The following is a 25233-nucleotide window of genomic DNA, read 5'->3' as shown; positions in this document are numbered from 1 at the left end:
AAGATGAGGAAGTCAGTCCGACAATCTCAATCAATGATGTGGGCTATCATATGGTTCATACTCTCTTCAGTCTATCCTTTGGGCTACTCTATATTCCATAGTCTCTACAGTTTATGATGCGGGCTGTCACATGGACTATCATATTGCCCATACTTTCTTCAGTTTATGATATGAGATTATCACATGGGCTTCATGTGGTCTATACTCTCTTAAATCTATGATATAAGCTATCAAATGAATTATCATATGGTCCATCTTTTCATCAATCTATTACATGGTCTATCACATGGGCTATTATATAATCCATACTGTATTCAGTCTATGATATGAGCTATTATGCCGGCTATTATATGGTCCATGCTCTTTAGTTTTGGATATGCACTACCACATGGCTATCATATAGTCCATACTCTCTTCAGCTCATGATATGGTCTATTGCATGAGCTATCATATGATCTATACTCAGTCTATGATATGGGTTATCACATATTTCATACTCTCTTCAGTTTATGACATGGGCGATTATCTTTGTTATTATTTGGTTCATTCTCTCTTCAATCTATGATATAGGCTACCACAAAGGCTATCATATTGTCCCTACTTTTTTCAGTCTACGAAATGGTCTATCACATGGTCCAGTCTCTCTTCTTTCTGTAATATGATTTATGACATGTACTACCATGGTCCATACATTAATCGCTCTATATTGGCTATCATATGGTCTATCACACGGTCCATACTCTCTTCTTTCTATGATACTAGCGGGGGTACCTGGCGTTGCTTGAGTGTGTTGCGGCAGTGTAGTAAGGGTGGAAATAAAAAGCAGCCCGGGGGAGAGGGGAGAAACAACAGGGTGGAGAGAGGTGTTAAAAAAAAAATGGTAGTAGGCTGGAACCTATAACGCGAAGGAGGAAAAGACGGTGAGGTTAAAGAAAATGTGCTAATACGCAGGCAGGCTCAAACCCGTAACGTGAAGGAGGGAAAGAAGGTGAAACAAACGTAACGCGTTAGCCAATGTTGCCATCGCACAAGCAGAAGTCGTGTGTGTCGAATTTAAGCATAGTCAATCAAACATACAATGATTTAAATGCTTTGCTGCTTTTTTGAACAGTTTCACTTTATACGAAAAAAGCCAAACAAACAACACGGCGGAAATTTTGTTTAACTCATTCAAAAAAAAGGTAGAAATGGTGTCCGTTTGGGAATCTGAGATATTACGATCTGGTAAGTATGTGAAAACTTCTCACGGAACTTAACATACACGAGAACCCCAATGCAAAACCCTTTCACAGATATACACAAAAGCTTGCGCCCATTTTTCCTTTTATATAGACTAGCAGGGGTGCTCGGCATTGCCCGGGTATTTAGAGGTGTGTGTATGGGGGGGGGGGGTAAAGAAGTAATAACCCTGTTTAATATTAAAAAAAAAAAGACAATGTTAAAACTTCTTTAAAAAAAACGGAAAAATAAAAAAAAAACAGTGAACTTAATGAAAAAAGAAAAAAATGAACAATGTTAAAATTTCTTAGAAGGGGTGCTCGGCGTTTCCTGGGTGTTTGAACAAAAATGTTTTGGGGGTGGGAGGTGGGCTCAAACCTGAATCCTTGAGGTGAAAGCGAAAAAAAAAAAAAGAAAAAAGCGTGATGACTTATCTCGACGCTACGAAGATTTGGGAATAAGAATGGATGAAATTTAATGATTAAAAAGTGGATTGACAGATGCGTAAATTTAATGAGGTCAAACATCAATTCTGCAATTAAGTTTGGCTGTGAGGCAGTTTTTTTGGTTTTATTTCCCCAAGAGGTTAGGTTGGGGGGAAAACCAGTTCGCCATAAAAATGGGTGGGGGGGGGGTCCAAATGAAAAGCAATTGTCTGATATGACGGTTTTCACCACATTGATTAAAAATGATTTGCTTTCTGGACGCCCCCCCCGGCACAAAAGCCAAGGAAGTGACCTTGTTTCAATTTAATTTCACTTTATTTATACTAAAAATCCAAACAACCACGAGACAACGAAATAGCCCAAATTTTATAAAAGTCGATCAAAATTAATCTAGACATGACGTCCATTCACAAATTGTACATATTATGATCTAGGGGGTATATAAACAGTTCTAAACCCCCCTCCCGAAAACCCCAGCGAAAAAAGCCTTTTTTGGACATACAAGAATGCATTTTATATAGACTAGCGGGGGGGGGGGTTACCCGGCGTTGCCCGGGTGTTTGGAGGTGTGTGTGGTTTTGGGTAAATCAAAACTCCAGGGGAAGGAGAGGGGGTAAAATGAAAAAAGTTTTGGTAGGTGAGTATGAGGATCGAACCCGAACCCTTGAGGCAAAGTTGGAAATTAAAGTGTAAAAAAAAAAAAGTGCGACATTAACCACTGGGCCACCGCGACATACAACAGAAACATAATTTGAATTTATTTATTTAAGTAACTGCAATAAAAGTTAACTCTGCTGCTTCTATTTGACCTTATTAATGAGGTCAAATAGAAGTAGCGGACTTAACTTTTGTTGAGTTTGTTTACCCAACTTTGACTGTTTTTTTCCCCAAGATGTTGGGGAGGAGGAAACCAGCTCCCCATTGTCCAGATTGAATAGCAACTGTCTGATATAAGGAGTTTGTCCCCACATTGATCAAAGCTGATTGCTTTTGGACGTTTCCCGGCGCGATGCCGAGAACACGACCTGGTTTGAATTTAGTTTCACTTTATTTATACTAAAAAGCAGGACAAACAGGCGACAGAGAGAAATAGCGCGAATCTCATAAAAGTCGGCGTAAATAAATGTAGAGGCGACCCACGTTCACAAATCGTAGATATTATTATCTAGGGGCTATATAAATACTTCCAAGTGATCGTAACCTCCCCTCCGGGAGTGTATGCGAAAAAAGCCTTTGCGAGACATACATGAAATGGTCACAGACATTTTGCCTTTTATATATATATAGATAATCTACTATATAAGTTATCATATAGCCCACCCTCTCTGCAGATTATAGTATGAGCTATCGCATTGCTTATCTCTTCAATCTATGATATGGGCTACCACATTGGCTACTATATCGTTCATACTTTCATCAGTCTATTATATAGTTTATCACGTGGGCTATTATATGGGCCCTACTTTTTTAGTCTATTAAATGGTCTATCACATGGTCAATACTTTCTACAACTAATAACATGGGCTATAAGATAGACAATATACTGTGGTCCATACTCTCCTCAGTCTATGAAATAACCTATTTCCTCAGTCTGTGATATTGTCTTTTACATAGGCTATCACAAGTTTAATCCTTATTTCAGTCGATTACATAGTTTATCACATGGTCCATACTATCTTCTTTCTATGATATGGTCTACTATATGAGCTATTATATAGCCCACACTCTGTTTAGACTGTCATATAGACTATGGCATGGGCTCTATCATATGACTTATGCTTTTGTAAGTCTATTTTATGGTCTATCACATGGGCTATCATGAGCTCCCTACTTTTTTCAGTCTATGAAAGAGTTTATCACATGATCCATACACTCTTCAGTTGATATTATATGCCATCTCTCCTGTCTATGATATTAACAGACTATCACATAGTCAATATTTTCTTCCATCTATTACTTGGGCTGTTACATAGTCCTTACTCTATTCTCTCTATGGTATGCTCTATCACATTAGCTATCATATGTTTCGGACTTTAGTCAGTCTATTATATGGTGTATCATTTTTTTTTTTTATTACATTTTCACCCCAAACAAGGCACATTGCCACTTTGGTGTAGGGGTCTACTATCAGGGGCAGCAACTACTGGGCCACTATGCAGGGATTTGGGCAGCAAGATGTCGGTTCACGTTACACTTGAACTTCTGCATGTCAGTACAGTTGGGGAAGCAGGGACCTGGAATGGAATTCCAGAGTCTAGCGGTTCTGGGGAAGAAACTACTAGAGTAAAAGGCTCTCTTGCATCTAGGGATCTCTGTTAAGGGGTGGGATTTAGCTGCTTGTCGGGTTTGTCAAGGGTATTTACGTTGTGGGAGCACAAGTGTCTGCAGTTCGTCAGAGCATTCACCATTAAAATACTTGTAGAACAGGCAGAGGGATGCAACATTTCGTCGATGGGACAAAGACTGAAGCTTAGATGCCAGTTCAGGGCCTATCAGATTGGCGACTCTCTTTTGAACCTTGTCTAGGAGCGAGAGACTAGCAGCAGATGCACCAGCCCAAATGTGACAGCAATACTCCATACATGGGCGAATGGTGGCCTTATAGAGGTACAGAATATTTTCAGGTGTCAGTAGTTTTCTAGCACGGTAAAGAGAACCTACCTTCTTCGCAGCGGCCCTGGCAATGTTTTCAATGTAATTGTTCCAACTTATGTTTCTTGTGAACGTTAGGCCAAGCAGTTTGAAAGATGTACTCTCAGATAGGGAGTCACTAGCCACTGCTATTGGTGGCAGAGAAGGTTTCTTGTAATTATTGAAGGAAACCAGTTTAGTCTTGGCAGCATTGAATGTGACCATTCATTTTTGTCCCCATTCCACTACAGATTGGAGGTCATCCTCTAGTGTTTTTGCCATTTTTTTTTATGTGTTCATTTGTTTTCCTGTCATGCCTGTTATAGAGTGTAGTGTCATCAGCATATATACCCATCTCAGAGGCAGTTTTGTCGGGGAGGTCATTAATAAATATTAGGAACAATAGAGGTCCAAGGATAGACCCCTGAGGCACTCCCGCATTTATATCATATTGTTTAGATGTACGACCGTCAAGGACAACTTGGATTTTTCTCTTATCTAAGAAGGGTTTAATTATGTTAAGTATTCTACCAGTGAAACCGTATGATTTAATTTTCCTGAGGAGACCCTCATGCCATACCCTTTCAAAAGCCTTAGATATATCTAGAGCTACCGCTCTGTCCTCCCCCGCTTTGTCCAGTGAATAGTATATATGTTCAGAGATAACATGAGATGTCTGCGGTAGAACGGGCTTGTCTAAATCCATATTGTTTGTCAGTCAGAAGTTTAGCATCTGTAAGGTGACGGACTAGAGCATGGTTAATTATAGTCTCAAATATTTTGGCGAAAAGTGGGAGGAGGCTAATGGGGCGATAATTTGATGGATCAGTTCTTTCACCAGAATTCTTGAATATGGGTTGTTACATGGTCCATACTCTCTTCTCTCTATGATATGATCTCCTACATGGGTTATCATTAGGGCTATGACAAGAGAATATTCTTTTCATTATTTTGACTCTCGAGTATATATCAATTGTTTTTATATTGAGTGATGTGGTTCTCGGTTGATTAACTGTGTCTCACTGTTTCGGATATATACTCGAGAATCAAAACAATGATAAGAATAGCCCTAGTTATCATATAGCACATATTCTCTTCAATCTATGATATGGACTATTGCATGGGCCATCATATGAAGCTTATTTTACCCATATAGTTAATCACATGAGCTATCATATGGTCCCTACTTCCTTCAGTCTATGAAATGGGCTAACACACGGCTCATACTATCTTGACTCTATGATACGATTTATAACATGGATTACTACATGGTCGATACTTTCTTATCACATGTGCATTCATATTCATATGGTCCCTACTTTATTCAATCTAAAAATCAATCAGTATCATCTGGTCCATACTCTCTTTAATATATGATTAACAGATTACTATGCAGCCTATACACTCTTCAGTCTGTGATATTGTCTATCACATAGGCTATCACATGGTCTATACTTTCTTCAGTTGATTGTATGGTCTATCACATGGGCTGTTACATGGTCCTTACTCTTGAAAGTCTATGTTATGGGCTAACACATGGTTTACAGTCTCTTGTCTCTATGATATAGTCTATCACAGGATTTCTCAACCTTGCTTGGCTCAGCATCCCTTTCAGCATTTGTCTTTTCCTCTCATTTCCCAACCTTTCCAAGATTCCCTATCTCATTTTATGATGATGGATTCATATTCAATATATGAATGATCATATTTTCTCGTTTTAATACTTATGATTGGCTCCGAATTCTATAAATAAAAACAAAAGTTAAAACTATAAATGGGTTGAAAATTCACCTCCTGAGAACCCAAAATTCATCTAGGGGTGAATTTCAATCTCATTGAGAAACTATGATCCATCACATGAAAATGATTTCTTTTTAACTAAAATGTTAAATGTTTTGAATGACCAAAAATCAAAGAATGACTCAATTCAAATGAAATGTTCAAAATTTATTCAATAAGTTAAAATACTTTTTCGGCCGTGCCAATTCATGTATGCGCACCGTAGCAATGGCTGTCTGTGATGACAAACTGATTTGAAATGGATTCCATGTATCTGTGATGGTTTTTCTTGCGAGCGGTTGGCTCAGCTCAATTATTCGGGGTGAAGGCACAGTGCGCAGGGCTGCTCTGGAAACCGGACGCATCACTGACTCTTCTTCCTCGTAGGCAGGTTGAAGGGTTCTCGGCTTTGCAAGTTGTACTATTCTATCTGAGGCTTTGCTCGACATGGAGGCAGAGCTCCATTGCTGCTTGGAGCGGGAATCGAACTGGCTGTCAGAATTCACATATTTTGGGAACGCATGTTGTTGGTAGTTGTGTGGCGGACAGGCTTTAGGGACGGCCAAGATAGAAACGCGCTGGCTGCAGGTTGCATTCAGGGCACTGTTGGAAACTTTCCATTGGGGATCTCTGAAAGGAAATGCAGGTTGAATAAAGCGGTAATCATTCGAGCAAATTTTGTTTTAATTTAAAAAATATCACAATTACTTTAATACTTTTATGGATTCAGAATAGAAAAAAGACTCAGAGTAATGTATTTATTGTTTATATTTGAGCGTCATTTCAAAAGTAAAGCCTCCTATTTTTATTTATTCAAAAAAACTTTTTTTACATAGGAGTCACCACTTATCAAGGCCTGGAGGCTACTCGAGAATAAGGGTTATAGCATAGTAAACATAAAGAGTGGGTAAAAGTGACAGAGCTATTAAGATTGAGTAGCACTATTACATGAGTGACCTTTTCTGCCCCAAGATTTATTTTTCTACATAGTCACCACCATTCTCAATACACTTTTGCCAGGAATTCAATGACGCATCTGTTTCTGATGTACGTCCATGATAGGGATTGCTTTCTTAGAGTTTCACACAGTCAATATCTGCAACAGAAAGATGAAATTTTTAGATCATGAATGCAGAAGTTCAGTCATCACAACAATGCAATTTGTAATCCTCTCTGATCCATTTGGACAAAATAAAAAATAGGAGGCATTATTTTTCGAATGCCCCCTTGTATATATAAGTTATAAAAATATATTTATGACAATTAAGTTACACAGAGATGTGTCAGTGTTTTATCCCAGTATTGAATCGTCAGGCTATGGGGATGAAACTAAATGCATCTGTGTAGCTTAATTGTCATAAATATATTTACATAACTTACTATCTAGCTCTATTCATGCATTGAGCACTATATAATAATAATAATAATAATAATAATAATAATAATAATAATAATAATAATGATAATAATAGAACTTGAACATGAAGACACTCACTATGATACCAATAATTGAAAGAGCACTAGGAAACAGTCCTAAAGAACTAGAAAAAAAAATAGGAAAAGACAAGGAAATTTGAATCAAGAGGAAAACTGAGACTATACAATAGACGGTAATCCTGAAAACAGCTGCAATCATGAGGAAAGCCCTGGAATGCGGAAACCCACATGAGCTACAAATGCTAACTGGTCACATGGAAACTGTCACAGAAGTAAAACAAAAACAGGAACATCATATGGACCCAAGAAATCTGCAAATGCAAAATTGTAACTTCACTAGCCCCTCCCCCCAATGTAATGTCAACATCAATTGGCACTACACCAAATAGTCGTGAAAGGTTAAGGAGAATGTAAAAACTAAGGAGAGAAAACACTAAGCAAACTTCCACTGGATGAGTATCAAGAGGACTGGGATATTGGGGAAGCTTGTCATCATCCAAATTCTAGTGAAAATCAATGGTCGTTGCCAGTGAGAAGTCAATGGCAAGCGACTGTTGTGATAACACAAATTCATTCGCAAAGCTTATTGAAAGAGGTGGAGAGTACTCAAAATCTAGGAAGACTTGTTACCCAGACTCTAAGGAACATCACCGGTTATTATCAGTGTGTGAGAATTCCTAGTGACGACTACTACTACTACTACTACTACTACTACTACTAATAATAATAATAATAATAATAACAATAATAATAATAATAATAATAATACAATACATAACTGAAATTAAAATACAAAGAGGGATCTTCCAAGGTGATTCCCTATCACCACTACTATTCATCATAGATATGATTCCCCTGAACAATATACTAAGAAAATGCTAAGCCGGATATAAGTTCACTAATACAGAAGAAAGAATGAACAACCTAATGTATATGGATAACGTGAAACTGTTTGCAAAAACAAAGACAGAACTAAAGATGCTAATAAGTATGACCAGAATCTTTAGCAAGGATATCCATATGAAATTCGGTATGGAAAAGTGTGCATTGCTGACCATGAGGAGAAGAAACTGGGAACAACTGAAGGTATCGCACTATGCAATCAAACAGAGATGAGGGCACTAGGTGAACATAACTATAAATACTTGAGAGATCTAGAAACAGACACCAAGAAGAACTAAGGAATCTCAACCAGAAGACCAGGAAACTCATGATGATGCACAAATGCACTACACTGGAAGGATGATACTGACCGACTATATGTGAAAAGGAAAGACGAAGAAAGAGGGCTGGTTTGTATAGAAGACTGTAAATAACACCTAAAAAGAATTAGAAAAATACATAATGCAGAACACCGAAAAAATAATAACTGCAGTAGGAGACACGTGTTACGTTGCGCAAGGACCCCAGGTTGGGAACGGTCGTAGTTAATAAGTTTCCTGCTGCAACAAAACCTAGCAGCCGACTTTTATTGATCGTCTAGTTTGTTTAGGACTTTGGTTGTCTTGGCAGTTGCCATGACAGCAGAGTTATTTCCCCCTTGACCGTGCATTTTTTCCTCTTACTTGCCGTCAGCTGTCAACCGCTTGTCATAACAATGTTGCCGGCTGAAACAAAATTAACATGCACACAAAAATCAGACGTAACTCAGCACCCCAATTAAGACGTAAGACACACTGGCTTTTTGTATAAAAATATATTTTGTGTTAGAAATATTGTTCTCGTTCTGTACTTCAATGATTTTTAACAGTTCACAGTTTAATGGTGCGGCTTACTTCTCTGTCATTCAGTGATGGAGAGGGGGGAAGACATTATGCTCTCGACAACGCACGTCTTCTGTGGTCCTCATACCAGCTCCTTCTCCGCTCCTTTCTGCTCGACTCCAAAAATCACGTCCTTATATTGACATGATTTTTTGTTTGCTATTTTTCCATTCCACTGGTCGATCAACTCTGTTATCGATAATGGATCACGCATTTCCCGGTCACGTTTTAAGTTTTGGTGACAAATGCATTGCTGCATCTGACCTAGAGACTCGATAACCCATTTCTCTTCAGCTGACCGACTATTGAATTTGTTTATACATGTGCGTTGCCACATCATGCCAGCTTCATATGACATTCCGATCTTCCATTGCAGTGCAAGGAATGTCACGTTTCAGCCAAAAATGTGTCTCCCCACAAACCTTCATTTTTGTAAACAAAAAAAAATCGTCGTCCGATTTCTCTGTTTACAACGTAATTATTTTTTTCCCGCTTCGACTGGTGGACAATCGATATTCGATGTCCACCTTTCAAATCTTTCATTATTTTTTTTTAAAGAAGTTTTTATTTATTTTCACAGTTATGTATCGGATGGTCCCAGCCATCCATTACATAACACCCCTCCATTAACCATTTATTTATTTATTTTTTTCAATCTTCAATCGTCTGTCGGTCCATCGATATTTCCAATACAATGTTCTAAATGTCACAATTTTTTCGATGGATTCCATACGGACAAAAAAAAAAAAAAAAAAAATAAAACCAAAGAAATAATAAAAAAAATAAAATAGCAACACAAGAAAGCACAAGGTCTTCCTTCGGTATAAGTGCATCGTCCACACTTAACAGCAAAATATACGCTGCAAATTTATTAGTTTTACCGAAGTGGTCGATTTGTCCAATATTTTCCACTACCTCGGCCCTTTAATTAATAATTACTAATTAATTAAATATGAGTCTAATATTTTAATTACTTTTTTAAAATGTGGGCAGCATATCGTACAAAATTTCGACCAGAACGCCAGGATCCTAAATGTTGATGGCAACTTCGAACTCCCTAATATTGGAAGCCACACCAACCACCATATAATTTTCCCCATTTTCCTGCAACGAGAACCCCCCCCCCCCGTTAGCAGGTTAATAATAAGGATCTTGTCTAAAATCGACAGAGTAACTTCCTCACCCAGTCTAAACATCCTGTTTCGCGCTCCCGACCCGCAGCCTGATTATAATCTGAGTTCCCAACCCCCGTGCTAGCCCTAGCTATGGTTGGCTGGTCCCTTTTATCATAATCAACACCACACAACCTGGGCACTAAGTTTAATATATTGTCCTCCGATATTTCATTAATTTCCTTAGCCCTTTCAGCCATCATGCTGCGTGTTATTATTTTCCGTTCCATCAACGGGACCCTGTTTTCCTGACTTGGGGATTTCCGTTGATGGCGATAGCTCTGTTGGGAATAATTTTCTTCCTCCCCACTAGAGGATTCCCTATCGGTACTACTATCCTCTACCGGTGCTGACAGGGTAGTTTTTCTACAGCCCTCTTGCTCGTTGGAGATATCACATTCCTCCAATTCTGCTTTTCGAAGGTGTTCCCCATGGGCTTTCATTACTGCCCCTGTCAGTTGACTCCTAATCCTATACGAGACTGGCTCCGTCTTCTCTATTACTACATAATATGGAGACCATCTTACGTCTAGCTTTCCCTTTTTCCTATTATTTTTATAATAAACTAAATCGCCAACTTGAAAATCAACTGCTTTCGTTTTCTCATTGGCCCTATCTACCATTTTCTTCCTAGCTCTCTTTACATTGTTTCTGACTAATGTAAAGGTCCGATGCATGTCCTGCAGAGCGATCTCGTGATCCTCTTCCCCGTAGTAAATTCTATGAGGCCTCAGTATGTTGTCTAACGGCAAGACAACGTCTCTATTATAGAGCAAGTAATAGGGGGAGTACTTCGTTGTTTCGCTGACATGAAACCTTATAGCAGCCAGCATCTGGTTCAAGTACATGTCCCACGAACGGTCATTGTCCCCTATTTTCTTTGCTAGTACGTCATGCATCGTCCTATGGAATCTTTCTATTTTCCTGTTACTTTGCAGGTGGTAAAATGAGGTGGTCACGTGATCAACATTAAGCTCTTCTAACGCCCTTTTCATGATCCCATTGACGTTCTACGGTCTGTTATCCGTAAGTAACTGCAATGGTGCACCAAATCTGGGGAATATCTCCTCAATTAAGAGATGCACCACTGTCTCTGTCTTTTTATTAGGCACAGCAAAAGCCTCAGGCCAACCACTATACATGTCGATGAACGTGACTATGTATTGATTGCCTGACAAAGTCCTCGGATAGGGTCCGGAAATATCCAATGCAATCTTAGCTGGTCGTGAGAAGAAATAAACCCATCATGTGTTTTATAAACGTCGTCTTTGTGTTTGTGATTCTACCAAAAGGTAAAGTGAATATTGTTATTATATGTCTATATATATCTGTGTTATAAAATGTCTGACATACACATCTCATATCTACAATGTGAACTCTACATCTCATATCAACACTAAGACTGTCTGAACACTGTCTCCTAACTTTAAGAGCTTCTTTCTTCTATCAACATCTAAATTATGAACAATTTTATAAATAACAATCTCTTCATAACAGAAACAACAACATTCTCATAACATGAACAATCTCACAACAACATCCCTCTTAATAAAAGACTCTCTCTCCAAGACACAATAATAAAATTTTCTCTCTCTCTCTCTAAGACTGCACTTTAATAAGACTCTTTTAATGAAACCCTTATATAACAAAATACGAATTGGTGTCCGTGGGCCAGTTTGCATCAGCGATGCAAAACCGAACCTGAGGTATATATAATATATACAATTTGGAGCCGTAGCGACCAGACCACCCAGCAAGGGTGAGTTAAAAAAAAAAAGGAAAAAACTTTGGTTACAACGGAGAAAAAAAAAAGAAAAAAAAGAAACACAACGTTTTAAAAGGATCCAAGATAATTAAAAATAAATAAATAAATAATACCACGGGAAAAAAAAAAAAAAAATCACACGATCACAGAAATGCGAACAAAAAGAAAAAAAAATTGAACACACACGCACACAGAAAACTAAAGTTTACAAGAAAATATTAAAAAAGAAAAAAAAGGCCGATATGCCGTAATGAATGATAAAAGAGATACGGTCAGTTAAAAAAAAAAAAAAAAAAAAAACTACCCACGAATATTTCATTCATAAATAAAATAAAAACAAATAGAAAATAGGACAGTGTCATTCATAAAAATGTGTGTTAATGTCTGAATTGTGTAGAGAAACTGTCAATCATAATAAATAACAATTTAGTGTCAAAAGTCAAAAGTACATTTAAAATTCTCGAGTATTAAAAGAAAGAATGAATAAATAAATAAAATAAAATACACTATAGAAAAAGAAAGATGCAGAAATTAAATCAAATTTATGCACTGTGTATAATTTTCGGCTTTTTGTGTGATTTAATTGTTCTGGTCTTTGAAAAAGGGACAATTTTTTGTTTTGTGTCAACGGACTTTTGAAATGTATAATGTAACGAATTTTTTTTTTGTGTTTTGTTGCAAAATGTTTAAATGTATTAAGGTATTTTCTTTTGAAAATGTGTTTTAAACAATATTGTAAATTTATACTTAATGTAAATGTTATTGATTTTCACAGCAAGAATTCAAAGATTCCAGTAAATATACATTAGATTTAAACAGTCTAGGAGAAAATAAAACTAGTTAAGACGTATGGTTGGCTTACAGATTCAGTTAGAATTTTAGAAGGGGGACAAGAAGTAAAATTATGTAAACGGGTATTTAGAGAGTTTTTAGATGTGATAAGCCGTAAGAAAGATGTTTTTTTTTAGCATTTGGTTTTTGTTTCGTTTTTTTTTAGAGATCCTATAATTTTTTTCCAAGAAAAGTGACTTGGTAGGGATTGAAAAGCACAAGATGTGCCCCTATTCGAAAAATTTGGGAACCTGGTTAATTAAGTGCTTAAAATAAGCTGGTTGCACGTAACGACTCCAAGCAAGTGGTAAGACTTGGCTTAATTAATAAACAGGCGTTGGAAAGAATAAGAAAATTCTTAAGGGGACCAGTAAACCGATGATAGGTAGTCCCGAGGCACGTAATCTATTTCTAAACCTAAATTACGAGGTTCGAATTTCGTCTATTGCTATTTTATTTTCATTTTAACTAAATCTCTCTATTTTTATACTTACATGAAAAGGGAACAGCCCTTATCATGTAACACACGGAAGAAACAAACAAAATAGAAAAAGAGATGAGGAAAGAAAAATGGGAAGAAAAACAGCTATGCAAACGATTCAAAAGGATGACAAAAGATAAGACTAACCAAAACATTTGGAAATGGCTGCAAAAAGGAAACCTAAACAAGGAAACTGAAACCCTAATAACAGCTGTACAAGATAATGCAATTTGAACCAATATTGACAAGACACAAGAAAATAGCAAATGCAGACTCTGTGGAGAAAGAGACGAAACAATAAACCACATAATAAGTGAATGCAGAAAACTATTAAAAAAATAATATAAAAATAGACACTATCAAGAGGGGAAGGCAGTACACTGGCAGTTATGCAGATGATTGTATCCTGAACATCCATACGAATGGTACAAACACAAACTAGCAGCAGTACTGGAAAATGAAAGTCACAAGATCCTATGGGATAAACTCATCCAAGCAAGAAGACCGGATATCATAATAGTTAACAAGAAGGAAATGTCCTGCCAGATTATAGATTTTACTGTTCCAGCAAACCATAGACTGAAGATGAAGGACACGGAAAAGCGGAGCAAATGCATGGAACTGGCCAGAGAGCTCAAAGGGATCTGGAAAATGAAGAAAGCTAAGATAACACCACTAATAGTAGAAGCGCTAAGAACGATACCAAAATACTTTGAAAACATAATGGGAGAGATTGGAATCAGAGAGATGGCTGAGAAGATACAATGGATAAAAATGATGAAAACTGCAGAAATATAAAGGAAAACCCTTGAATGTGGAGACTAACACACATGAACTACAGACACAAATTGGACACACAGAAACGACTACAGATATAAAAGGCAAAGGAACATCACAGAGAATCAACAGTATAACTGTAGTATATCGCTGCCTCCATTTTTTTTTTTTTTTTGTGCGTGTGTCACTATAAACTCGCACCACACCAAATAAAGGAAGGTAAAGGAGGATGGGAAAACTGAGGAGAGAAAGCATTAACCAAACCTCCACTGGTTAAGGGCAAAGAGGGCTGGGACCTTGGGGAGACTTATTGCCACCCAAATACCAGTGAAGACCAATGGTCGCTGCCAACGAAAAATCAATGATAAGCGGCTGTTGCGATAACGCAAATTCTTTTTGCAAAGGTTATCGAAAGATGTGGAGAGTACTGGAAATCTGAGGAGACTTGTTGTCACTCAGACTCCAGAGAACACCACAAGTTGTTCTTAAAGAGAAATCTTTGATGATGACTTGTGTGACTACTCCTAGTGAGTAAAATAACAATAACAATAATAATAATAATAATAATAATAATAATAATAATAATAATAATATATAGACATGGTAAAATATGTATATCATTCAAACACTACCGTTTTTGAATATATGGTTAAGTGGAAGTTTTAGTCATTTAGGACAACTTTAAAGCTTCACCGCTTACTCATTTTTCGACCAAATTTCAAACAATTATTACAGTTTACAAATTACCGTCACAGCTATATTGTGGAAAATTTTTTCAATTTTTGTTCAGTAAAACAAACAATAGAAAAATGCGAGCATGAAAAATATTGCAGCATTAAGAATTTTTTCAAATTCAATTTATAATATTATATAATCAATTCTTAATGCTGCAATATTTTAAGTTATAAATTTATATTTTTTACTAGAATATCTTGTCCTTTTCTTTTCCAGTTTTAACAACTATACTGTGTGTCAAATTATTAACGAGATAACATTTTTTTACTAGTTTCAGAAACTTATCGATAGTTTCGTATCAAAAGCTTCAGACACGTTGGCAATGCTGAGCTGCACGTACTGTGAAATTTTTGTACTGTTTTGCGCAATGTAAACAACTTGCCATTGTAATTGCTGAATCCATGGTATTTGAAGTGTGTCAAATTATTAACAAGGTAGTTTGTTTCGTCAATAAAATGGGTCGTAAAGGTGGTTTGAGTAGTTCTGGAAAGAGTACTATTACAGAACAGCTAGTAAAAGGTAAAACTACCCTGGAAATATCGAAAATGATGGCAAGGTATCATCAGTCAAGGACCTTACAAAGGTATGTAAGAGGGCCAATAAAGGTAAATCTAGAGTTGTTTCACGCTGTTCTCTACACCAAATTAAAGGTGAAGTAGTTAAGAACCCTGGGCAGACAAGTCGAGAAGTCTTTGACCAAGCCGGATTGAAGAATGTCTCAAAAAGTAATTGATGTCTCCTCCTGAAAGAAGTGGCAAAATCTGTTAAGCCTGTGACAAAGCCTCCATTAAAGTAGCATCATATACCAAACTGATTGAAATGGGCAGAGGACAACATGAAAACGGATTTTTCCAAAGATGAAGTGCGTGTCACTCTTGATGACCTAGATGGCTGGAGCAAGGGATGGGTCCTACATAAACGACATCGCCATTAGCATTTAAGGTGCCAACAAGGTGGTGGTGGGATAATGATTTGGCAGGGATTATCGGAGGTACTTTAGTTGAGCCATGGAGAGTCCCAGAAGGCGTAAAACTGATGTCAAATGCTTACATAGCTTTTCTGAATAAGCATTTTGAACCATGGTTGAAGAAGCAAATGTTGACGTTCAGAAGAACCATTATGCAAATACTCTTTGCTTTTGTTTGCTGCATGCGAAGGAGCATTATCCTGCATTTATGCGTGCGAGGGAGCATTATCCTGCATTTATGCGTGCAAGGGAGAATTATCCTGCATTTATGCGTGCAGCAAACAAAAGCAAAGAGTATTTGAAACAACTGAGGTTTTCTGAGCTATGGAAGATGGAGTGGCCTGCGAATTCACCAGATTTAAACCCAATTGAGAACCTTTGGAGTATCAAAAAGTGACGCCTCTATGTAAGTGGATGCCAATTTAAGAGCAAAGATGAGTTATGGGACGCTCTCCAAGAGGTATCGCGAGGAATAACTGTTAACAAAAGCACAAATTTGACTAATTCTGTGGACCAACGGCTTTTACAAGCCATTCATAAAAAAGATCGCATATCCCCTACTAATTACTCCACACAAAGTCAAGTATCTCGATTCCTTTGTGTTCTTAAACCAAAGGAAATGGTTGATTGTTGAATTGCGCCCCCGTTGTATCAAAGTACCTGCAGAATGTCTTCTTGGTTCCTCCTCTTCTCTTCTCTCTCCAATAATCGAGCACAGCATATAATAACAAAACTCTAAAGCACGTCTGACAGCACTGACTTCTGCCAACAGTCTCGCCCTCCTCTTAACAACACAGGCTTTTTATATCGCAAAATCGTTCACCTCTATTTGCATATTCTTCATACTCACGTGATCACTACTCTATAAATAAGAGTCTTGACCGTTTTCTTTTCTTTCTTTTTATTTATTTTCGGTGACCGACCCGCACGTGATCTATCCAGGTAAGTCACGCATTTCTCCACACTCCCACCTGATCTCATGATCACAAACAGGACATGCAGGCAATCGTCATTGGCGGTTACTCCTTCGAAGAATCGGGGGCAGCACTTCCTCATTGCTGTTTTCTTTATTACCACCATCATTACTACCAGTCTGTTCCATTATCCCGTCTCGTGGTTCCATAGGCGGTGTCTCACAATCAGGGCAGGGGGGCAGTATCCGTCTTTGTCGGGTACTTCTCCGAAGAATTGGAGGCGTCATCTCCTCGGTGTGCTCCATCATCACTTCTCGTGGGGTTTCGCAATCACGGGGGGTGGGCAGCATTCGTCTCTGTTGAGTATTTCGATGAGGCATTACTTCCTTGTTTCCATCGCTCTCATCACTATTGTCATCGGTATGTCCCATCATTCCCTCGTCTGGTTCTGTTGGTGGTGTTTCTATGCTCACCTGAAGGGGCAGTAAGTGATCAGGATCATCTCTGAACGGTGTGTGATCCTCCTCATCGTCCTCAGAATCAGAAGAGGTATAACAAGGGCGGATATCTTTTACGTGACGTGGTATGCCACCAATCAACATGGTCTGAGGACTTATGATTTCGTCAATTTTTCCCCGGAAAAATTTCGTAGTGCACCCAGCATTTGGGTGTTTTATCCAAACAAGGTCTCCCACCTGATATGGTGTATTGACAACACTCACCACTGATGGTATGGCATCAACTCCTTTCACACACTGTTCATATTAGTAAATCCCATTGGCTGGTGCAGTTGCTGGTGTTGCATTGTCCTTGGGTGTTATATTATACCAGTACACAGCTTCTGGAATAGAGCACTGCATCCTGGCTGCAATTCTTTTGATGGTGCGGTGACACCCTTCTGCTATACCATTACCCTCGGGATAATATGCACACCGATAATGCATTTTAATCCCCCATTCGTGCACGAATTTCTGAAATTCTTGACATCGAAATGTGGCGGCATTATAAGTTAGAATTTCAATCGGGGCACCACGTTCAAAAAAGACGGCTCTCAACTGTCGTATAATGCTGGCTGCATCCTGTCATGTCAACAGGCGGCATATTGTGAAACGCGTCGGGCCACAATCCGTCATGGTCAAAAAATGTTTGTCCCCATAATGTGTTATGTCCATCCCTACTCGCTGCCAGTTGCCCTCCACCTCGAGCTTCCCTTTTTGCCATTGGGATGGTGCCGGATTAATTCTCTGACACTCTTCACACGAATGTATGGCTGCTTTCACTGATGCTTTTGTAGTTGCAGGGCATACTCTTCGGACAAAATATGCAGTCCTCTGAATTCCAGGATGTCCACTCTGCTGGTGTATCATACGGATCTGGTCAGGTGTTAATTGATCCGTTACAGTCGCGCATGTTTGTTGTTGAAGATCGGATCCCTGCCTCATTGCATCGATCCACCTCTTTGGTACTCGAGTCAAGCTATCAGCTAAATTCTGCATCGACGAGACCAACGTAATGTCTACCTACAAGCTGTATTCATCAACTAGACGCTTAATTATTGCTAGTCTCCTACGTACTAGCATTTCACTTGAAGCTCTAGTCTTAACTCGAGCCTTTCCAGTCAAGGTGTTGGTTAACCAATGGTAAACACACAATGAGTCAGTGTGGAGATGCACAACATTAGTCTGCCATTGCAATGCGAGATTAAGACCTTTTTACGTGGCATCAAGTTCTGCCAAATTTATATGTTGGGCATCATTTTTCGGACGAAGCCAGCATGCATCTTCCACAACAACACCTAGTTGCTCCAACACGACACCTGTAGCCAACGAACGTGCGTCAACCCATGCATTTAGTTCGTTTCCAGACACTTGCCACTCACCCCGGGCAGGGTCATTCCTATGCACTCTGGACAACATTTCAGCCATCATTTGTTGGAGAGAATCATCATCCACAACATCGTCCCATCCTTTTGTTACTGTAGTCACTCGTCTTTTCACCACTCCTGTTGCCGATCGGAGCCATCCACAGACAGGTAGATGTCCTACCAATTTACTACAGATGGAAAACACAGTACGTCTTGTTAATACATTGGGTAACTTTGGAAGTGGTAGCACGGGCACTCCATCCTTTAGGCGCTTAGGGTCTTTGCTTATTAACCCAAACGCTTTCAGTTTTATTCGAACTGCATCCGCAGACATTATGTCCTCATTAACATAGATGTCATCTATGTAGGCTGAAGCAGCTTTTGCTGTGGTCTCATCCTGCATCAAAACAGTTTTAATAATGGTTGTCATAATCAAGGGTGCTACGTTTAGGCCAAAACCCAAAAGTGTCAAACAATATAGTTTTCCCTTGAGTAGTACTATCTGAAACGACCATAATGACTCATGGACACGTATCTGCAGGTAGGCCCTCTTTAGATCCAGAAGTGCTACATTGCTCCCTTTTTGACACCACTCTCTCAGTTTAGCAGCGCACACATCTGCGTTTCCGGTAAACGCATCAACATGCCGATTCAACTCTCGGTAATCCATTACGGGACGAATTCTTTCTTTGGTAGGTTGTTCAACAGCCATGAGCGGAATTAATCCCTTGGGTGGTCCCAGACGTTCCTGTGGGTATGGTATTAACCAACCGTTTTCAATCCACATCTGAAGTTCTTCTTCATATGCGGCCCTATTCTTGGTAGAAACTGCATACTCTGGAATCGTGTTGCACAGCCGATCTGGTTCCTGGCCCATGGCCCATTTCCACTTTGCAGTCCACACCCTTTCGTTGTCATCAAATGTAGCACAGAAGTCCTTTTCTTCAGTCGACATGGCTGCACAGACGTCTTTCCCTTCTCCAAGCCTGATACCTCTAGCTGCTGTGATTGTAACGCCTCCTAGTGCTTGTATTGCATCAATTCCAAGCAACATGTCGTAGCCAAGGGGTTTCTCCTGCATTACCAGAACGTCAACTTTAGCTGTGTCACCCTTCTCAGTACAGATTGTGACTGTCCCTTCACCACAACATACTCGTGATAAGCCATTGATGGTCATAACGCCGACTGGGTTCCTCCGCCACACCGGACAGCAATGGGCACTAACTATAGACCAGGAACACCCCGTGTCTATAAGTGCTGAACACTGCACATCATCAAGTTTAACGCTAATGACAGGCAATCCTGTGTTTATTGGTTGGCAGGGGGCAAGGGTAGCGATAGTACCTTGCCCCCAACTTCGTTTCCCGAACAGTTGCGAGATATGTGCCCAAACTTATTGCAGCGATAGCATTGCACTGGTCTCTTTGATTGTGGATATACACCTCTCCTATCACTCCGGCACTCTTTAGCAAAATGATTGGCCTCCCCACATTTATAGCACACTGGGGTGGCATGCTTATTACTATCTGGAAGAGAGTCCACATTGCCTCCATGTCGAAAACGAGCTGCTGCTGCAATTGGTTCCTGTTCCTTACAGATGTTTCGAGCTCGGGCCAATAACTCATCAGTTGACAATTCATCGATTCTTGATGATGCCCGCAACAGTTTACTGACCTCCTCGGGTAGGCCTACCAAAAAAGCACAGCTTAATATTTTATCGTTGACCCCACCAAACGGTACAGATAATTTTCGCAGGTCGGCTAGGTACACGTCGACTGTTTCCTTGGGTTGAAGTCTCCGGCTCGTGAACTGTTGCCATGCAACAAATGGATCTGTACCAAACGCTGTATACAGGCTCTGCTTGATTTCATCCCAGTCTGGTTTATCCCCGAGTTGTTGGTAGACTGCATAGGCCCCTCCGGTTAGCCTCAAAGGGATAACTGTGGCTGGTTCTTTAATTTTGCACAGTTTACAGATTTTCTCTGTCTTCTCAATCCATTCGACGACAGCCGGTCCAGTGGTAGATCCGTCGAACTCGGGTATCAAGCGAATGTCGAATGTGTCCATTCTTAGTCACCGCACACCAAGCGCCGAAATAGCTTAAACCCAACACAAAGTCAAGTATCTCGATTCCTTTGTGTTCTTAAACCAAAGGAAATGGTTGATTGTTGAATTGTGCCCCCATTGTATCAAAGTACCTGCAGAATGTCTTCTTGGTTCCTCCTCTTCTCTTCTCTCTCCAATAATCGAGCACAGTATATAATAACAAAACTCTAAAGCACGTCTGACAGCACTGACTTCTGCCAACAGTCTCGCCCTCCTCTTAACAACACAGGCTTTTTATATCGCAAAATCGTTCACCTCTATTTGCATATTCTTCTAACTCACGTGATCACTACTCTATAAATAAGAGTCTTGGCCGTTTTCTTTTCTTTCTTTTTATTTATTTTCGGTGACCGACCCGCACGTGGTCTATCCAGGTAAGTCACGCATTTCTCCACAAATGTAGAAATTGCTATGAAGTTATTGTGTTCTAATTATTTTTCCTAGTTTATTTAAGGTTTGAAAATTATTTCAATAAAAAAGTTATAGGTAAATTGTGTTTTTTCTCAACCTCGTTAATAACTTGACACATTGAAATCAACAAATATTCCTATCTTCTGCCATAGTTTCGCTTATTCTGCTTTAAATACTTCTATTTTCTGACTGAAGTAGCTGAATAGTATTGTAAGCGCTTTCTCAAAGTTTGATGGATTTTCATGTAAAAAAAAATAAAGAGAATTAGTTAATGAAAATGATATCAGATAAAACAGGAATCGAACCCTGTAGATAAGTTTTAAAGAACAATAGGTTTTAAATGGAATGTCCAGTTAAATTGTTAATTCTTTTAAAATATTTTATAAATAAAATTTGGCTGGAAAATCTATTCACATTCTTAGAAAGAATGCATAATAAAATAAAATATCGGTTAGAGAATTAACAAGTAGGTTAAATTTCTTTGTAAAACAAAGAGAATGGGAAATTTCCTGGTCGTCAGAAATGGTTTCAAAACGTGCAAATCGCGCATGTTTGAAACACGAGAGTTGTGGTCACGTTGACCAGACATACGTGTGACGTAATGGCAGAAATTTCTCAATATAGGAAAGGGTTCGAAGTAAGTTTGAGGAGAAGAGATTCAGATTCAGATCAGAGAAACAGAGAGGATCAGACCGATTCTCAGTTAGAGTCAGGGAACCCTCTTGGAACGAGAGGCTTAGAAGGAACCATGTAACGACTTTGAATTCCTGAAGTACAGAATCATTTCCGACTGGTCGAAGAATAAACTATCATCATGTTTTTTATAACTGCCGTCTTTCTGTGTTCATCATTCCAACGAGAAAAGGTAATGTGTTTAATCATTCCAGTATGTATCAATGTATACCACTTCATCCTCCTCACAAAAAGTATATGCCTTGTGAATATCAACTCTCTCCGTATAAATGTCTTCACTCTGTCTCCTCTCTATATGAACATTTAAAATGTGTGTGTTGTCAACTACAAGGAACATTTAATAATATATGTACAGGCCGTCACGTAAATAATATGTACCCCCTCTAAAAAAACGGATATAATAACATTCTGTATTCGCCCATGCATTAAATATTTTTTATAGAAATCACTCCAGACAAGACATGAAGCCACTTGATGTAGAGAGCTTAAAGAAAACACTTCAAGATCAAAACCTAGCCAATGATAAGTGTTATAAGGATAGATTTGGAGCCAGAAAACAGCATTTCTTCTCCCTTTGTCTGAAATGTCACTCATGGAATGTGAGGACTAAAGGACAAAATAAGGAAAGCGAGAATTACGAAGGTGCTACTAGTATTTCCCTTTTAAACAGGGTCCAAAAACGAATCTCTAATTTAATGTGTCCCATACTATCAACCGAGCTCCAGACCCTGTCCTATCATCGCAATCTTGCATCCCTGTGTTTGTTTTACAAGTATTTTAATAAAATGTGCCCTAGCGAACTCGTAGCACTTGAAACCTTTCAACGTGAAGCAAAACTAATGAAGCCGGCTAACCTGACAGATTAAAAAATCCACCCCCTTCAATCTAGAGATCTCAAGATATGAAAAGATTTTTATTCTTATAGTTTCTTTCCTTTGGAATTTCCTGCTCTTTCCTGTTTTACATAATATTCGACCTTCTTTAGTTGCATCCTACTGAACTCTCAATTCATTTTGTTGAGCACAGGAATTTGTACAGCGAAACCAACCTCCAACTTTTCTTTTGGGGCTCAACAGAATACCCCACCTTCCCTAGATACGGAAAGATATGTAATTCATCATGGTTACTACCGGACCCTGACTTCAACACCTGCAAATACACAGATAGGACTTTCTAACTTTTTTGTCTTCGTCGCATGGATTTCCTCTATTGCCAACATTCTTCTCTTTTCTATTCCGCTTTTACTTAGCAGAACTCATCAATAAAGTTGTTTTTAAAATGCGGCTTTGTCTTTCTCTTCTACAAGTTACCTATCGCCTTGCTCTTTTTGTTCTGAAATCTTTTTATTTCATGTATGCTACAAACGAATATTGCTCTGTTCCATGTAAAACGAGAGAAAAAAAGCCACCCACGAAAAGGAACCTCCCAAACTAAAAACCTCCAACTATTATCTAAACTAAAATGTAAATTAATTCCAAATTAAGCCGACTTCACAAATTGATAAAAGTAAAATATTGTATTTGAATTAAGGGGAAGCTCGAATGATTTAAACTCGGGATAGATAATGCCAAAAACATCCCCTATAATATGGGAGGGGAGATTATCTTCAAAGAGCATCCTAAATTGATAATTTAGCACCGGATTTGTATTAAGTACATATTATTGTGTCCCTCGTACCCATTCCGTTTTTTTTTTTTAATGGGGAGTAGATAATGCGGTGGATGTGTTATCGGCAGCTCCAGTAACTCTGGCTTCTCCTTTTTTCTCCCTCAGACCTCATTCAAATGAGTGATTTTTCTGACAAAGGGTGAAGAAAAAGCTGCTTCCAGGTCGGTAGTACTTTGTGAACAGTAGTATGAGATGTCGGAAATTTTTCTGTCTCTATATCTATCCTTGTGGCCATGTTCTCTCCAAACTCTACAACAAATGCCTTAATGAAGCTTGCTTTCCGGGCTGTTGGAAAACTGCTTCTGTTGTACCAGTATTCAAGAATTCTGGCGAAAGGGCAGACCTATCAAATTATCGCCCCATTAGCCTCCTCCCACTTTTTGCCCAAATATTTGAGACCATAATTAACCATGCTCTAGTCCATCATCTTACAGATGCTAAACTACTGACTGACAAACAATATGGATTTAGACAAGCCCATTCCACAGCAGACATCCTAACTGTGATCTCTGAACGTATATACCATTCACTGGACAAAGCGGGGGAGGGCAGAGCGGTAGCTCTAGATATATCTAAGGCTTTTGACAGGGTATGGCATGAGGGTCTCCTCAGGAAAATCAGACCATACAGTATCACTGGTAGAATAGTTAACATAATTAAATCCTTCTTAGATAAGAGAAAAATCCAGGTTGTCCTCGACGGTCGTACATCTAAACAATATGATATAAATGCGGAGGTGCCCCAGGGTTCTATCCTTGGACCTCTATTGTTCCTGATATTCATGAATGACCTCCCCGACAAAATTGCCTCTGAGATGGGTATATATGCTGATGACACTACACTCTATGGCAGGCACGACAGGAAGACGAATGAACACATTTCTAAAGAAATGGCAGAAACACTAGAGGAAGACCTCCAATCTGTAGTGGAATGGGGACAAAAGTGGTTGGTCGCGTTCAATGCTGCCAAGACTAAACTAGTTTCATTCAATAATTACAAGAAACCCTCTCTACCCCCCATAGCAGTGGCCAACGATTCTTTATCTGAGAGTCCATCTTTCAAACTCCTTGGCCTAACGTTCACAGGAAACATGAGTTGGAACAATTACATTGAAGGCATTGCCAGGGCCGCTGCAAGAAAGCTGGGCTCTCTCTACCGTGCTAGAAAACTACTAACACCCGAAAGTATCCTGTACCTCTATAAGGCAACCATTTGCCCATGTATGGAGTATTGCTGTCACATCTGGGCTGGTGTATCTGCTACTAGTCTCTCACTCCTTGACAAGGTTCAAAAGAGAGTCGCAAACCTGATAGGCCCTGAACTGGCATCTAAACTTCAGCCTCTGTCCCATCGACGAAATGTTGCATCCCTCTGCCTTTTCTACAAGTATTTTAGTGGTGAATGCTCTGACGAACTGCAATCACTTTTGCCCCCACGACATGAGCACCCTCGACAAACCCGACAGGCTGCTAAATCCCACCCCCACACTGTAGAGATCCCTAGATGTAAAAGATCTTTTTACTCCAATAGTTTCTTCCCCAGAACCGCTAGACTCTGGAATTCCATTCCAGGTCC

At 39.0% G+C, this 25233-nt stretch overlaps 1 protein-coding gene across 2 annotated transcripts in view; it reads right to left on the bottom strand.

The window, feature by feature from the left end:
* Window positions 1-6229: 6229 nt before the first annotated feature.
* The window catches only part of LOC145243905 (sperm microtubule associated protein 2-like), a 94565-nt gene continuing 75561 nt past the window's right edge, over window positions 6230-25233 (bottom strand). For both annotated transcript variants that reach the window (XM_080107015.1, XM_080107016.1), the window contains exon 3: window positions 6230-6704. In XM_080107015.1, coding sequence (XP_079963141.1) covers window positions 6236-6704 — 469 coding nt within the window. In that variant the 3' untranslated portion in view covers window positions 6230-6235. The remainder of the gene's footprint in view (window positions 6705-25233) is intronic.

This window comes from Euprymna scolopes, chromosome 22, assembly GCF_053919585.1.
Source record: "Euprymna scolopes isolate OS-2025 chromosome 22, ASM5391958v1, whole genome shotgun sequence".
Taxonomy (NCBI): domain Eukaryota; kingdom Metazoa; phylum Mollusca; class Cephalopoda; order Sepiida; family Sepiolidae; genus Euprymna; species Euprymna scolopes.
This window is presented reverse-complemented; position numbering and strand designations above follow the sequence as displayed.